This window comes from Maniola hyperantus, chromosome 14 (assembly GCF_902806685.2).
Source record: "Maniola hyperantus chromosome 14, iAphHyp1.2, whole genome shotgun sequence".
NCBI classification, from domain to species: domain Eukaryota; kingdom Metazoa; phylum Arthropoda; class Insecta; order Lepidoptera; family Nymphalidae; genus Maniola; species Maniola hyperantus.
Window position 1 is genome coordinate 11,583,938 of NC_048549.1, and position 18,120 is coordinate 11,602,057.

General features: G+C 37.4%; 1 protein-coding gene across 1 annotated transcript; it reads right to left on the minus strand.

Moving 5' to 3' along the window:
* Positions 1-14,724: 14,724 nt before the first annotated feature.
* stops (SOCS domain-containing protein stops) lies at positions 14,725-16,732 on the minus strand. Its single transcript, XM_034975531.2, has one exon. The coding sequence runs from the start codon at positions 16,524-16,526 to the stop codon at positions 15,501-15,503; it is 1,026 nt and encodes a 341-aa protein (XP_034831422.1). The 5' UTR covers positions 16,527-16,732; the 3' UTR covers positions 14,725-15,500.
* Between the last annotated feature and the right edge of the window lie 1,388 nt (positions 16,733-18,120).

The window sequence follows — 18,120 nt, forward strand, 5'->3', positions numbered from 1 at the left end:
GGTATTAGCTGTATAAGATATTGAGAACTACTTAGATATTGAGAAATATGTTCTATGTTCTCTTACTCGTATTTTATGAATTTGACTGTTACGAAGTAGGAGTATACCTAAATAGGTACCTAACTTACAAACATAATGTTCACTATAAAAGAACATGAAAATTGCCTTTTTTACTCAGTCAGGTACCTACCTACTAAACCAATTGAGTATGAGCTTTACACGAAATATTCTGTGTAAATAGGTATAATTTCTACGATATTTCTTATAATGTGCCTAACTAATTCAAAAAATCTGGTGGAAAATCAAACTTTGGCAGTTGGTCCTAGCATCATTCGCTCGGTCTCTGAATCCACTGCACTTGTCCGTCCATCCGTCCATAACTAACTTGAACATGAAAAGAAGAACTTTATATCTTAGTAAGTAGGTACCTACTTATCTATTTAATTTTTGAAATGTGTATAAAAAAAATAAAAACCAGTACAAATTCACTACCAAAGGACCGACCCTAGTCAACCAAAAAAGTTTGTTACTAGATTTTTAAAACTTCTATCTAACTTCGTTGAAGTCGTGCTCACTACAGATCACGGGTCTCCTCTCAGAGTGAGAAGAGTTTTGGCCTGCATACTCTACTACGCTGAAAATCATATAAAAATATAATATTTTCTTGTTTCTGGAACGCCTAATTTCGATGTATTCTTGCTTTATACAAAGACTAGTCATACGCATAAACTGAAAAAGTTTATGATAAAAATCTAGTCCAAACGATGTTTATCGTGGAAAATCTTAGCAGATTTTAGGCGTTTTATTCTGTTTTTTCATAGAATCCCGAGGTACGATCTTTGTAATATCTTCACGAACAAAGCTTCGTATACCTACTTATTTTAGTTTTCAGCACATTGGGTACGCCAAATCATAAACTTTTTACGACGATAATATGATCTCACTAAATCCTTGCGTTCGAAAATTTAGATTTATGTGAGTAGGCATCTGATACTAAGAAAAATGAAATTATTTAACTCATTTTTATGTGATGTATTTTCTTGTGATATTATGTGTTGCATGTACAAATGGGCGTGTTTACTTTAATTTATTTATTTAGTGTTTAGCTAGGTATTCGCCAAAGTCACTGGCCACTTAATATTTAGATCTGCGGTCCGCTCAGCACTTCACCTCGCATGCAACAAGTTCAATTTCGGGTTGTGCATATTTTACTAACGATTTATATAAATTAGCTAAAGATCATGTAAAAACCTATAGGTACCTACTTAAGATTTCTAAGTAGGTATAGCGAATCTCTTTAACTGTGGCTATGTAGGTAAGTACATAGAACCACCTTGAAGTCAAGCAAAAAATTAAGCTAGTGTAGGTAAATTACTTCTTTGCGTGCCTCTGCGACTAGTCGAGGTTGGCAGTCAACTTCGTGTATTCCACTCTGTTCTTCGTGAGGCGAAATAGTTTTGCAGCACTCGCGATTCCCGTCCACTCCCGGATATTGCGTAGCCAAGACTTTTCTGCGACCAACGCCTCTTCTTCCGGCAACTTTTCCCATCATGATGAGTTGTATGAGTTCATATCTCTCGTGCCTAACCACGTGCTCCAAATAAGCGACTTTCCTCATCGGTTTGCATAAGTTTGGTTATTGACGCGTCGCAGACCTTCCACATTCGTGACTTTGTGAGTCCAGCGTGAGGTCACTAGGCGTCTATGTGCCCACATTTCGAAAGCTTCTATACGTTTCCTGGGGTCTTCTTTAATGGGTAAATTACAATAAACAATTTTTTTTTACTACCTACACCATGCTGTGTGCCCAGCGTATACCTAGATGGACAGACAGCTCAGACACCCTGTCCGCCACAACAACGTAAAAGGAAAAGATGACTGACTGACTGATCTATCAACGCACAGCTCAAACTACTGGATGGATCAGGCTGAAATTCGGCATGCAGATAGCTATTATGATGTAGGCATCCGCTAAGAAAGGATTTTTGAAAATTCAACCCCTAAGTGGGTGAAACAGGGCTTTGAAATTTGTGTAATCCACGCGGAGGAACTCGCGAGCATAAGCTAGTAATATTATTAAGCAGGTAGGTACTTTTTATAAGAAAACTAGCTTATGCTCGCGACTTCGTCCGCGTGGACTACACAAATTTCAAACCACTATTTCACCCCCTTAGGGGTTGAATTTTCAAAAATCCTTTCTTAGCGGATGTCTACGTCATAATAACTATCGGCATGCCAAATTTCAGCCCGATCCGTCCAGTAGTTTGAGCTGTGCGTTGATAGATCAGTCAGTCAGTCACCTTTTCCTTTTATATATTTAGACAATAGAAATCTCTAGTTGAAACGCTTCGGAGGATCCTTGTCCAGAATATGAGAAAAATATATTAGACAACCTACTTAATTTCTACCAACATGTCGACACTATACATATGTTACGCTGCAAAGTAGGTTATAGGTGCAATCTAGGTACTTTTCGCATTTCACACATCATTATCAGTATATCTTTGAAGTCGTGAAACCGCCATAACATAACAAACTAACCATAAATATGTGCGTCTCTTACTCACTGGCTGTTTGACGACTCCACACTTAAATCGTGCAGTTTATATTTCAATTTTATGGTCTAACTCTAACGAACAAACGGTAAAAGGTTGTAAGATAATTGAACTGGAATCCTTCAGGCTACTCCACGACTTTTCGCGATATTTTAATATCCTTTGTTTCTGTCAAGAAAACCTATAGGGTACTTCCCGTTGACCTCGAATCATGAAATTTGGTAGGTAGATAGGTTTTATAGCACAAGTAAATAAATAAATCTAAAAATCAAAAATCGTGATTTTGTGGTTATCACAAAAAAAATTAAAATGTGTTCAATGTTCATGAACAAACAATAATTAGTAGGTATTTTCAATTTTCAAAGTAAGATAACTATACCAAGTGGGGTATCATATGAAAGGGCTTTACCTGTACATTCTAAAACATATTTTTATTTATTTTTATGCATAACAGTTTTTGAGTTATCGTGCAAAATGTTGAAAAAATACGACTGTATATAATTATAATAGTACGGAACCCTCGGTGCGCGTGTCTGACTCGCACTTGGCCGGTTTTTTATCTCGATAGTTTGTGCAACGTTGCTTGAGTACCAAACTGTGCCACACATCACATCTTATAACTAAGAGCTGGTTATTCTGGCGCTTCTTCCACCTGAGCGTAAGCCCAACGCACTTCAAGCAAAAGATGCACCGGAACAAGCTGTCATGTATGGCACAACCCGAAAAAGTGTCCCAGGTCAGCATTATGCTGTATGCCTTGATGCACAAGAAAAGAACATATCGCTCTGATTTTCAGCCAGTATCCTGAACGCCACGCCACGGAATCATAAACTATCAACTACTAACACTTGTAACTGCCTTCTGCAATACAGGGTTTTCCTAGTGCAGAGGGTAGGAAACTTGTTTCTTGTGCCTAAATTCTAAATTCAAAATAAATTATTCTTATTCTCTTAACAATAATACTACAATACTTACTAATTATACTAACAAAGTTAATTTAAAACTATCGTGTTTGATTTCGCCTACAACTTTGGTACAGACTACTTATAAGGTACCTACTTCATACCTTTCATACCTACTTTTCTTCTCCACAGATCTAAGAAAATGTGAAATTAGGTAGATACTTAGGTACCTATAGGTAGGTAGAAACTCGAAAATACATAAACACAACGGATTTTATTTAGATTTAGATTTTATTTTAAGAACTAGGCTGATTCGGTTTATGTTCTACAAAATCTACATTACGCTCCGTTTTCTTGTTTCTAACACAATATCTCGGTTATGGATTGTGAATTTATCGCGTCTGGTCTGCGTTGGCCGGTCATTTTGTATTTCATCGCTTTGTTTGAACCGATCTGACCCCCTTTTCACTTATAGTTTCAGCCACACCTGGGAAATTGAAAGATAAGTTTAGTGTACTTACTTATTACTTATAGACACAGACACCTTGGTTATTTTAAGTCTTCTAGCGGTAGGTTTAGTTGCCTACTTTTTAGACATTGCTTATAGTAAGAACTAGCTTATGCTCGCGACTGCGTCCGCGTGGACTACACAAATTTCAAACCCCAATGTCACCCCCTTAGGGGTTGAATTTTCAAAAATCCCTTCATAGCGGATGCCTACGTCATAATAGCTATCTGCGTTCAGCCCGATCCGTCCAGTAGTTTGAGCTGTGCGTTGATAGATCAGTTAGTCAGTCAGTCAGTCAGTCACCTTTTACTTTTATATATTTAGATAATACTTAATAGGTAGAGGGAAATCTGGGAGACTTGCCCAGGTAGGAGAGTTGAACCACCTTTAAAAACTCAACTTCATGCTAGTAGAAACGTCAAAACGGTCATTGGTAGGTGGTGTTGGTGGTAGGTAGGTAATATTTATGTTCCTCTATTCCTTTTCGCGATATAAATCACGTACTTGGTGGACACATTTAGCTGATTCAGTGTGCGTCTCTCACGCGAGACATAATGAAGTGATCTCTTAATTTATTTGAGTTTCAACATCTAGATGTTCAATAATTATCTCGCGAGAAGCGGTGCCGTGTCTTTTGACATCTGTATTTGGAAAAATATTATTGGATTTTTATAAGCCGTTATCGTTTTTTTAATTTTCACAATATTCACACTCTAATTTATGATAATTAAGTAACCCTTACCTATTAACTAGATAGATTCTAACTACCTACTAAGTAGGGGAATCCTTCCTAATTTCCTGCCACCTGTATAGTTTTAAATTTTTAACTTCCGTCCGGTGGCTGCATTCTGTGGTAAGTAATATTTATTTTCCTCTCGCGATATAAATCACGTACTTGGTGGACACATTTACACTGATTCAGTATGCGTCTCTCACACGAGACATAATGAAGTGATCTCTTAATTTATTTGAGTTTCGACAACTTGATGATGCATAATTATCTCGCGAGAAGCGGTGCTGTGTCTCTCGACAACGCGATTTGGGAGTATTATTGGATTTTTATAAGTCGTTATCGTTTTGAATTTGTCGTGTTTAAACTTTAACTAATAGGTATAATAGATGTGTTATTACTTTTATTATTATTTTATTATTAATAAACTTATAAAAATTACATATTATTCCTGAGCACTGTTTTACTGTTTTACTGAGCACTGTGTTAACTTAATATAGTAAGTATATTATAATGTAACTATAAAACGAATACATAATATAATCACAAATAGGTAGGTAATAGGCACAGTCAGCAACAAAGCCAGGCCCGTACCCGTCCATAGTCATACTGATGGCGGGTGCAAACTGCAAATCTAGCCCTGCCGCTGACTGTACATATTAAAGTTAAGCTAAGGTAGGTAAGGAATATTTTGCCGCTCAACGTAACGTACCATCGTAACATATTATTTAAGTTGCTTCAAAACATTCGGCAATAGCGAGTCCACTGCCCAGCGTTATCTTATTAGTAAAGGTCAGTGCTTCCGACTAACGGGGTTCGCCAAAGCCAATTTTAACTGTTTTTAGGGTTCCATAACTCAAAAGGAAAAAAGATATAAGACTCACATCGTTGTAAGTCTGTCTGTTTAAAACCTTTAGAGTAGGTACTTCCCGTTGACCTAGAATCATGTCTGGCAGGTAGGTCTTCTAGCACAAGTAAAGGAAAAAATCCGAAAAACCATGAATTAGCCTCAATAGCTCAACGGGTAAAGGAGGGGACTGAATACCGAATGGTCGACGGTTCAAACCCCTCCCGTTGCACTATTGTCGTACCTTTTCCTAGCACAAGCTTGACGCTTAGTTGGAGAGGAAAGGGGAATATTAGTCATTTAACATGGCTAATATTCTTAAAAAAAAAAAAAAAAATGTGGTTCCATCACAAAAAAAAATTGTTGTTGTGATGTCTTTTCGATAGGCTGAAGTCTGTCGGCGTACGGCCAGAGCCCCGAGGTCGAGCCTCCTTGCCAGGGCAAAAAAATTGTGTGGATATAGGTAATTAGTACTTACCTTCTTGAGGATTTAATCTGTCATCGTGACTTTTATTTCGTAAATTTGCCCACACACTAGACGATGCCCGCTACTTCGTCCGCGTGGATTTAGGTTTATAAAATCCCGTGGGAACTCTTTGAATTTCCGAGATCAAAAGTAGCCTATGTCGTTCCCTGGGATGCAAACTATCTCTGTACCAAATGTCATCAAAATCGGTTTTAAATGGATGAGCCGTGAAAAGTTAGCAGACAGACACAGTTTCGCATTAATAATATTACTAGATGATGTCCACGACTTCGTCCGCGTAGATTTAGGTTTTTAAAAACCCCGTGGGGATTCTTTAATTTTCCGGGATAAAAAGTAGCCTTCCACGGGATGCAAGCTATCTCTGGTCAAAATCGGTTGAACGGATGGGCGGTGAAAGGCTAGCAGATAGACAGGCAGACACACTTCCGCATTTATAATATTAGTATAGAAGTATTAATTTTTTTAATTAGGTATAAATACTTACTTACCTATCTACCTACCGATAACCTATTGATACCCGCATATAGAGCGTAGCACTGGCGTAGCGAAACCAATAATTATTAATATATGCCCTATACCTACAGTTTCAGTTAGAGAATTTGAAACAGCTGATCAAAGCAAAATTGTGATTGTGATTAGTCCAGCAAACATGGTTAATGTACCTATTCCATCTAATTCAGCGTACCTACTTTTCCAAACCACAAACATCCGCGAATGAAAGGCGGTTGCAGACCGAATTTCAACAGTCCATTTTTCAAACCATTTCCAACGTGTATTTTAGTAAAGTGGAGCGAGCTGTTGTAAACAGTTCTATAGCGATATAAACTTGTATATAAATCAGCAAACACTGAAATAGAGCCGATCTCAAACGAATTAAAGTTTCCATGTTGAAGAGGGCAACAGCGGGAGGCGGGGTGGGAGCGGGACGATGATACTAACCCACGCGGCAGAAAGAAATGTACCTACATCGACATTTAGAAGGAGATAGCAGATTTGCCGAGCGATGACATTAAGACCGACAAAACGTCATATTATAGGTATGAGTGACAGAGACATCGCTCGACAAAGCCGAAATGTCATTCTAAAGGCCGATGTACATTACTTTCTGCCGCGTACTATACCATAATATAATACTTAATAGTAACATGTACAAGGCTTACTCCGCTTAAGACGCAATAAAGTGCAATTCAGCTCGAACAGATTTGTGGTCTAAAGTTTAAGCGATGAAAAAGTCTCTTTCTATATCCGCCACTTATGAGATCGAAGGTGAACGGATGTTTTACCCGTAGTCCGGTTCAGTTGTCCGGTCAACCGGACTATGGATAAAAGAAATTATCCATGGTACAGTTAACCGGACTATGGAACATTTTTTTTTATCCATGGTACAGTTGACCGGACCACGGAAGATCTAGTGCTTAAGCTAGATAGTTTTTTTTAATTTTTTTTTTCGAATTTATGTAGGTATTATGGTTAGAGACGTAAATTAAAACTACCTGACTATTCATAAGCACTTGTAAAAAGTTTACATGAATAAAAAAACATTCTATTCTATTCTATTCTATAGACGATGACTGCTAAGCCAGATGTCACACCTACTGGTTCGAATCCCGCGGGGGGCATTAATGTTTGTGTGAACATTTGTATTTTGTATTCGAGTCATGAATTTTTAGTACCTTATTACTGGTCACGTGATAGGTACAACACGCATTTATTTATATCGTGACGTCCTGGATGACAGTAGGGCGGGTGGTAGGGCGGCACGGATACCTAAATACCGCTCCTGCCCCGCTCGCCGCTTAAATTGTTATCAAAAAGACTCCACTGACCACTCCGTCTGTATGCGTCGGCCCTTACACAGAACAAAACATCAGTGTGCCTCTACGCATTATACAGGATGTAACCAGAACGCTAGCAAAACATAGCGTTTTTGTTATACCATTTACCTCGTCTTGTATGTACTTTTAGTGATTTTAATTTTTTTAAACCCGCAATGTATAGCGTGCAAAACTCAGGTCTATGCCCCGCCTACGACGCGGCATTGACTCCGAGCAGCCTACTTACGAAACGTTCGTTGACCTCTAGCGTCAGTCAGATGTTTTGTTTGCAATATATCGTTATCTTTTACAAAATTATATGATTTTTTAACATTTTTTTTTTCGCGTTTTGTTTGTAGTATCATATCAGTAATCATCAGTACTATCACTCTGTCTTCGTTTTTGCCAGCGATATTAGTAGGTACCTACGTAACATAATATAAATCAGTACTTAAACTAAACACTGTAAAAGATTCCAAATGAATGAAAGTTTCTTCGTTGAAGGCGAGCTGAAATCTGTTACAGCCATTAGCCTCGTTTGACAGCCGCATTTATAACATCTAAATACGATCTTTCATGACGTGTCAAACGGAAATTATTAATTAGTAACGAAAATGAATTAGCTTTTCCCGAGATTTCGAGCACAGTGTCACACAGTTTGTCTGGTGGCAGACTTCGGCTGTGGCTAGTTACCACCCTACCGGCAAAAGACGTGCCGCCAAGCGATTAGCGTTCCGGGCTTCCGGTACGATGCCGCGTAGAAACCAAAGGGGTATGGATTTAATAAAAACTGCCGTACCCCTTCCTTCCAGGTTAGCCCGCTTCCATCTTAGACGGCATCATCACTTACCACCAGGTGAGATTGCAGACAAGGGCTAGCTTGTATCTAAATAAAAAATAGCTTTTATAAGTATGTTTGTTTTAGGACTTTTAGGTATAACATGTTATGTATTTAATAAAATTCTGGTAACGGGCCACCATTTTTTGAACCACGTTCGATGGTTTACTACTTATTTTAAATAAAAACAAAATATTCTAATCGGATAATATGAGATAGTTGGAGTTAACTAAAAAAAAAATACAAAATAGAATATTTATTTCGCTTAGATTTATTTATGTCATGTAGCAAAACCAATAATTTAATCTATGATGTCATGTTTGAATTTTTCAGATTTTAGTAGCCCTTTTGATTGACTGCAATTCAGTCATTTCATCACGCTGAAAGATTTCTTGGCACCATTTCAAAATATCTCGTTGATGAAAACTTACATTATAGAGAGAGATTTGGATTCAATAGTTTGTTAGTTTCTGATAATAGTGATAGATATTTAGCATATGCGACTTAATCCCAATAGACTCATCTAGCCTAAATAAACGAAGTAGATTATCTAATTTCCATACATAATCTAAGAACTTAAAGTATTATTAATCTAATTTTGTATCAATGCAAATCAGTGTTTCCGCTTACCATTTCGGTTTTATTTTACCCTGGTTTCTGTACTATGAATTCGCTCTAAACATAGAAATGACCCATTATGTCACCACTGTCATTTATACCTATGTGACGTTTTGTCGGTCTAAACGACAGAGACAACTTTCTACAAATCCGAAATGTCATTCTAAAGGCCGATCAAGGGTCGATGTATACAGTACGCACCGAAAATAATGTTTCAGCGGAAAAAGTCGATGTAATACATTACTTTTTGCCGCGTACTGTACTGTTTCTGTTTTCCGTAGTTTTGACTTTTAAACAATATCACAGTACTTAATATTAACATATTCTGTATGTCAATGGCCGGCAGGGAAATAAGGAAATCGGTTGGCTATGTTGTGAACCCATAAACCGACGGATGAGGATGCGAGACGTGCTATTCCCGGTAGAGCGGTCCCTACTCCCACAACATAGTTTCAGTTTTATTAGAAAACTAATAAAGGACGACAACCATCGCCTATCGTCGTCTATCGTTTAGAACAAAATCGGTCAAGTCGGACTCGTGCACGAATGCTTAATTTGTAAGCATATTTTAAAAAATAAAATACTTTAATTTTTAAACACTTTTTATTTATTTATTTATTAATTAGGATTCCGTACCTCAAAAGGAAAAACGGAACTCTTATAGGATCACTTTGTTGCCTGTCCCTTTGACTGCCTGTCTGTCGGTCTGTCAAGAAACCTACAGGGTACTTCCCGCTGTCTTAGAATCATAAAATTTGGCAGATAGGTCTTATAGTAGAGATATAAGGGGAAAAATCTGAAACCGTGAATTTAGGGTTACATCACAAAAAAAAAATTGTGGTCATGACCACAATTTTTTATTTTTGTGATGTACTGTAACTAATATTTAAGTAGAACTTATTTTCAATGTTCGAAGTAAGATAACTATATCAAGGTATCATAATATGAAAGGGCTTTACCTGTGCATTCTAAAACTGATTTTTATTTAATTTTATGCATCATAGTTTTTGAATTATCGTGCATAATGTCGAAAAAATACGACTGTAGTACGGAACCCTCTGTGCACGAGCCTAACTCGCACTTGGCCGGTATTTTTAACACTTATTTATTTATATTTTCATGCCGGTTTTTTCTAAATTTTTAGGGTTCTGTGCCTCAAAAGGAAAAAAGGAACCCTCATAGGATCACTTCGTTGTCTGTCTGTACGTCTATCGTATCTGTCAAGAAAACCTATAGGGTACTTTAGGTTGACCTAGAATCATGAAATTTGGCAGGTAGGTAGGTCTTATGGCATTAGTAAAGTAAAACATCCAAAAACTGTGAATTTGTGTTTACATCACAAACAAAAAAAATGCGTTCATGAACAAATAATTAATATTTTTAATTTTCAAAGTAAGATAACTGTACCAAGTCGGGTATCATATGAAAGAGCTTTACCTGCACATTGTAAAACAGATTTTAATTTATTAACCGACTTTAAAAAAAGGAGGAGGTTCTCAATTCACTGTATGTTTTTTTTTAATTTATTTATCGTGCAATGAGTGACTCTGAGCTAATGAGGCCCATGACAGGTAGCTACTATGTTTCAGATATCCATATGTATTGTCATCAGTGGCAATACGCTCTGTGCAAATGCGCACGATGCAGTGAGATACCCCTAATAATAATAGGCTACTTGACTCATATCTAATGTCGTCCAATAAATGATTATTTATTATAGTATTTTGCTTAAGACAACGAAATATATCAATAACAATTATTAAAAACGCAGGATGGATATATAAATCCAATTTAAAAAAATACAATTTTTATTTTTATTTGAAACGCAGAAAACGCTGTCAGCCATGATGTGACGTCATTAAAATATGTAAACAAAGAAATGTCATTCCTATGTCACGCGGGGACTAACGTAGTATCCATATATATAAAATTTAGAGTCCTGACTAACTTATATATCAACGCACAGCCTAAACATCTAAACAGCTGGTCCTAGATACATGAAATTTGGTGAGTGTGTTCTTTGTAGGTAAAGAGAAGGTGTCCACTAGGAAAGGATTTTTTGAAATTCCACCCCTGAGTGGGTTAAATGGAGGTTTGAAATTTATGAAGTCCACGCGGGCGAAGTCACGAGCATAAGCTAGTTTTTATATATTTCTTAAAACTCATAGTAATCGTAAAAAAATATCGTTTTCTCTTTATAAATTGAATAAGTTATTAAGTAAGACTTACAACAAAGTGATCTTTGCAAAAATAAATTTGGGTTGAAGTCGTTAGTCATATAGGATCCCTTTAAGCAAGTCTTTGCGTGTTACGTATATTTATTTCACTGGGCACTCTAATCCACAACTTTCCTGTGGTCTTTATCGATGCGGTTTTTACATTCTCGGATGATACAATAACGATCATTGGTATATTTTTCATGTAAACTAGTATAGAAGTCATGTTTATTAAACTTTGGGAGGTCATGCTGTTGTTTACAAATGCATGACGTCAGAGCACAGATAATCCATCGGCCAAACATGGCCGACAGTGTTTTCACCTGTCTAAGAAAAATATTTTTTTAAATTAAAGTTTTACGGTTTTTAGGGCGCAAAAAAATATAGTGTTAATTTTTTTGATATAATAGGACAAATATTAACCATTTAAGACCAACTTAAAAAAAGTGTCAAGTAGCCTATTGCCGTAGTAAAAACGTAGCAAAGGAAAGCTACGATTGCGTAGACCCTCTACGGTCAGTATAGCCTCTACGACGAGTAGACCCTCTACGCTTCCTCTACGCCGTATTCTCTATATATTTTGTTGTTTTAATAAGTAGTAGCTAATAAGTAATGCCCGCTCGCGCGCCACCTGTTGTACTTTGATGATTCCAATAAGTCTGAAACCTTGAACATAGTTTGTTATACAAAAAATCCTAAGCACATAAGCGCCGATTTTTAATCGCGAAATAATGATTGACTGAGGATTTTACCTGGATAGGTAATTCGAAGTTTCGATAGAAATCTATAAACGCGTCACTAACAAGTTAAAGATTATTAGACGATTGTAAAATCAGCTCTAAAATATTATGTCCATGCCTACGGAACAGTAGAATAATAAGCTGTTCTGAAAAGTCTGTAACCGACAAAGAAGAAGGAAGTTATTAATTAAGTCCTTATTTTTTACAGTCTACGGTACCTACATGGTAAAATTCGTCAAAACTCTTGCTTAGATACTGCTTGATAACCACCGCGTTAGAAAGGGCCTAATTAATTAAAATGAATAAAAATGTTAATTATTAATTATTAATTAACAAACAAATCAACTAATTGCCCTAACTTCCGCCTCTTGGCTATATTTTGGCAGTGTTGCAGCGGAAATGACGCACGTTTCGGTTCGAAAACCCTATAAATAGTTTATTTACAATATTCCATATTTTAGTACTGTTCATGTTTTGTTAATTACTTTGTGCCTTGAATTTCCGTTTATATGTTTTTAGTAATTATATTTTGATGTTATTTTGTATATAATATACTTATTTTTTGGATTTTGTATCCTTTTGTATCCTTCTGAGTTGTGACAAGTTTTTAGGGTTCCGTGTCCGAAGGGTGCCAGTGGGATCCTATTACTAAACCTCCGTCCCTCTGTCCGTCTATCTGTCAGCGGGCTGTACTTATCTTATGAACTTTAATAGGCAGATAGTTGGAATTTTCACAGAGTGTGTATATTTTATTGCCGCTATAACAACAAATAAAAAATAATGGTCACCATGAAAACCGGCCAACTGCAAGTCAGGCTCACGCGCCGAGGGTTCGGTACTACACTCGTATTTTTTCGGCATTTGGCACGATAATTCAAACACTATGATGCATAAAAATAAATAAAAATCTGTTTTAGAATGCACAGGTGAAGACCTTTCATATGATACCCCATGATATAGTTATCTTACTTCGAAAATTGAAAATACAAATTATTCGTTCAATGACCATAATGTGTTTGTGTGGTGTTGGGTGTAACCACAAATATACACGGTTTTCAGATTTTTCCTCTTATGTCTGCTATAAGACCTACCTATCTGCCAAATTTCATAATTCTAGGTCAACGGGAAGTACGCTGTAGGTTTCTTGACAGACAGACAGACAGACAGACAGACAGAAAGTGGTCCCATAAGGGTTCCGTTTTTTAATTTTGAGGTACGGAACCCTAAAAATTAAAAAAGTAAGTGCATAATGTTAAGTAGGTACTTATATCTTGTACGATGGAATGAATCCTTGAATGAATTGAATTGAATGGATGGAATCCTTCATGTACGAGTCCGGACCTGCAGTTCCCCGGTTTCATTTGAAACAGGGAACAAATTTAAAATACTTATAAGAAAACTGTAACTAAGTATCTGAAATAAAAAGAATCTGCTTTCCGGACTGGGTGGTAGAAGAGTAAGTACATGAAATATTTACATTTCATTCCATTACTTAGTAGGTATAAGGTAATCTAGGAATAAGTAGTTTTATTTCGCGATTAAAATTCACATTACACAAAATACGTACGCTTTTCGCGTAGGTAAATAGTTATTTGAAGATCGACCTTGTATTATTTCTACCCCGATTAGTGATTACAGACGCGAACTAAAATATTATTCGGATAAAAAACTGAACATAATAAAAATTGTGTTATAGTCAAAAGCTGAAACTACAGGCATTTCTAAGTGTGCCTAGGAAATCCTCAAAGTCTGGGAAGAGGTAGGCAGCACCCAATGATGATAAATTTTTACTTTTTAATAATTCTTAAGAGTGCCTTGTTAGGAGGAGTTTAGTCGTAGTGCACTCCATACAAACCTAGTTTGGCTCTTAATGGATTTTTTTACTCAGGTACCTACACGTTAGCCCTTGACTACAATCTCACCTGGTGGTGTGATGATGCACTCTAAGATGGAAGCGGGCTAACCTGGAAGAGGTGTAGCAGTTTTTATTTTTAACCCATGTCCGCTTCTTTGGTTTCTACACGGCATCGTTCCAGAACGCTACATCACTTGGCAGCACGGCCGAAGCCTCCCAAACCAATCAAACTCAATGTTTGTAGATACGTTTTAGAAACTAATACTGTGTCTGTGGTTTACTGGATTACCGATCCGCTCCGAGATCCAAGTCTATACGCACGGAATTGCGGCGACTCCGTGCGTATAGACTCGACAACTTCCGTACGAATCACAGATTGTTGAGTTGCCCGTCGACTGAGTTGCCGGGCATCTATCGACCGTGCGTATCATGATCATCATCATCAACCGATAGACGTAGGTCTGGACATAGCTCTCTTGCACGGACTTCCACACGTCATGGTATTTCGCCACCTGAATCCAGCGGCTGCTTGCGACGATTTATAATATTACTTAGCTTGGCTATGGATTGGAAGTATTGACAATAAGGATATGTTCACTAAAAAGATAAACAAAACAGATTGTAACTATGTATATTAATTAAGAAATGAGTGTTCACGTTACAAGCACCCAACGCCCGCGCTTTCGACGTGTGCACGCACGTGAAACAGCGTTGAAATATACCAGTGTACTTTAAACGTAATGTGAAGGGAAAAATAGTCTTGTATCACAGTAACACGGGGGCGTTGACATCACGGTTTCATCTTCGGACGTCATGTTTCTCAAATCCGTCATTATATTTTTAGCATGCAGTTTATTTTTTAACTCCACATATTTTCGGGCGAGGATTTATTAGTCTACTGGCGCTTGCACGCGCCACTGCAGTCATAATAGTGTCTAATATTGATAGGTGACTCAATTTCTCAAATTCTTTGTTCAGACCACCACGACGGTTCAGCGAACTAACTCTAGGGTTCGTGCTCTTTTCGCTCTAGTTGTATGCTTTGTCATCGCCCCAACAAATAGACGTCTGCTACTAAATACAGGTATCTTGAAGGGAAATACACGCTCCAGTTTTTGTGACGCTCGTGTTTGGTGACTCCCTGCGATTCGTTTGATGTCATCTGTCCACTTACTAGGGGGTCTACCACTTAGATTTTAGATACGAGGTCACCATTTCAGTATCATGTGACCCCAACGTCCATCGTAAATACGAGCTTTATGGCCCCCGACTTCATACGGAAATCCGTAACAAATTTAATGTTAAGATATGTATATTTGTCTCTCTCTCACACACACACACTCATTTCAAACATGACTTTAATGTTCTTAGTAGTTTTGAAATATTTAAACTAATCATCACACAAATCCAAATACTTTTTCAAAGCTGCCGGTACAGGCAACTTCTGTATCCCAAAAGGGAGTTCAAAGTTTTCCCACAACATATGTCGTATCGAGCATCTGCAAAGGTGTTTCAGTTCTACAGGTTGTAAACCACACCTTGAAGCAGGGACCAAATGGTCTTGCAGTATATCACCATATTTCTCTAAAGCCAATTTTCTTTGGTAATTATAGTCATCCGGCAATTCCAAATGCTTTAATGCCGCTTTATCTACAGTCAAATCTAATCTCGGCACGGCTCTTAAGGTTAGTTTTAGACACGTGACCAATTCGTAAGGATACTTTCGGTTATATTCATTCAGTCTATCAAGAATAGATTCGATTGGATTTGAGGAAACGTGATCAGCTGTGATTCTAGCTCCAAATCTAAGGAGTATCATTAATATTTCGGACGCTCCCATTTGTATAACGACTCTAACCGGTGATGCTTTTCCACAGCTTTCTAAAGGGACATCTATGAATCGATAGGTTTTAGGTCCGTCCGTATATTCTAAACTAGCATTAGTAGCGTGGTCTAGGAAAAACACCAGTGCGTGAATATTTTCTTCTTTATCCATAAAGTCAGATTTCCAGCCAGCTAAAAAGTATGGTGCTGAAGTACCGAAGATGGCACCAAGAAAAATCCTTTCGAATGTTCCTTCACAAGCGTATAGTTCATCCAATAATGCGGCAACAGTGCCATTGTCTTGAAGACTCCAATCAAACGCTAGTTTCATAGCGACATAGAGCAGATTATGGTACTTTCCCATGAGACACACATCACCATTGTCTGACTTGCATCGATTGTGATATCTGAGAGCACAGGAAACAAATGATTTACATGTTGCGTTGTCTGATCTGTTTTGTCCTCTCGCACATCCAGCTATGGCTGCATTAAAATATTCCACGAGTTCCCTTCTTTTAAATCTCACGTTTAGACCATCCCTTTCCATACCACTGAAGACTTCCTCGAAATAAAATTCCATAAATGAATCCATGTTGTAAATAAACTCAAAATTTTCTTTTACGTTTTACAAAACACTATTTACTACTTTTACTAGGATGAAATCATATTGTCAAAAATATTAATATTCTATGTTTAGCTAATAGTTCCACCTCTTTCAGCAACAAAAATAAATATTTCTTTTTTCACCAGCTAGTGTTTTCCACGACCGTTGGTCTATGAATAGAAAATAAATCTGTAGATGGTATTTCCCTTTCGTCATTTCGGATAACTTAAAAGTGCAATAATCTCTTTAACTTTGGTTACATAGTTGGGAAGCCATAAAATGTGCGCTTACCGGCCAGATAGTAGGCGGAAGTAAGTAGGTAGGTAGGTACTAGCAATACAAAAAATAAAACCTATGCGCAGGTGTCCATGACTAGAATGGACAATGGTGACTCCCCGCGTCGGCGTCGCGCGGAAAAAACTTTTGAGACTTGAGTAGGTGGACAGATGATCTCAACTGAATCACTGGGAGCCGCTGGACATAAGGGGCACAAAGTGTGGTGTGTGGAAACCCTCACCACATCCATTGTCCGGTAATGGATGTCGATGTGGCCCGGTGCGTTTTGGCAGACTTTACACACTTTGAGAACATTATGGAGAACTCTCAGGCATGCAACATTTTCACGAAACTTTCCTAAAGCAAGTGATATTTAATGTATAACAAACCACATAACTCATAAAAGTTAGACTGCGTGCCCGGGCTAGTCTAGTGGTTAAAACGTCTACTATAGGAGTTCGTCCAAGACGGTAGACGTTTAATCACTAGACTAGCTATCACCGCACCTCGTAGGTACTTCGAGCCAAAAAATATGGCATACCAAAAATAAGTGAAGCCTGTAGAGTTAATTTATTTATAAGAAAGTTAACTTCGTTAAAATTATTATTAAATATCTTCCGGAACTATAATCACGTTTTTCATCACATAAAAATAATTTCCCTAAGGAGACAGAAGTAGGCCGTTCAAGATTCTCCCTCAGATGTCTGGAAGAGTTACGGTAAACATTAATTGAATTAAATTGGTCGTGAAAGTCGATGTTTGTCTTTGTAACTATGACAAAATTCCGGCAACATTTTTCAATATTATATTTTCGTCGCCTCGTTAAACTGTCCATTCCTTGGATGCAGGTGATAAAAGTTTTTTCTTTAGTTTAGATTAGATTAGACTCTTTATTTGCAGAAACATTTTTTACAATGACATGTTATTACCTACATATTGTCTAGTACAAATGTTTCCCCTTACATAATTAGGCATGCAAAATTAGTAGACCGTAGGTACCTACTGCAAAGTCTGTAAAGTTGTAATCAGAGGCTCTAGTGTAACTTTTCAAGTTTCAGAAGAGTTGCATCTGTCGTTGTATGTACCTACCTACCTACGGATGGAAATCTTAGTGGTAGTCCATAACTCCATAAATTTGCAGATTAGTAACGTGAATGGTGTCGCCTATAAGCTGATTCCCTATTCCGCGGGTGTGACGTTCTTTTACGTGAAAACTGAGGCTGAGATATAATAGAGTTTGCTGCCTTAGAGTTAAAACACAGTTCACGACAGTTAAGGGAACTTGTGACAAAACGTCGACGCTTCG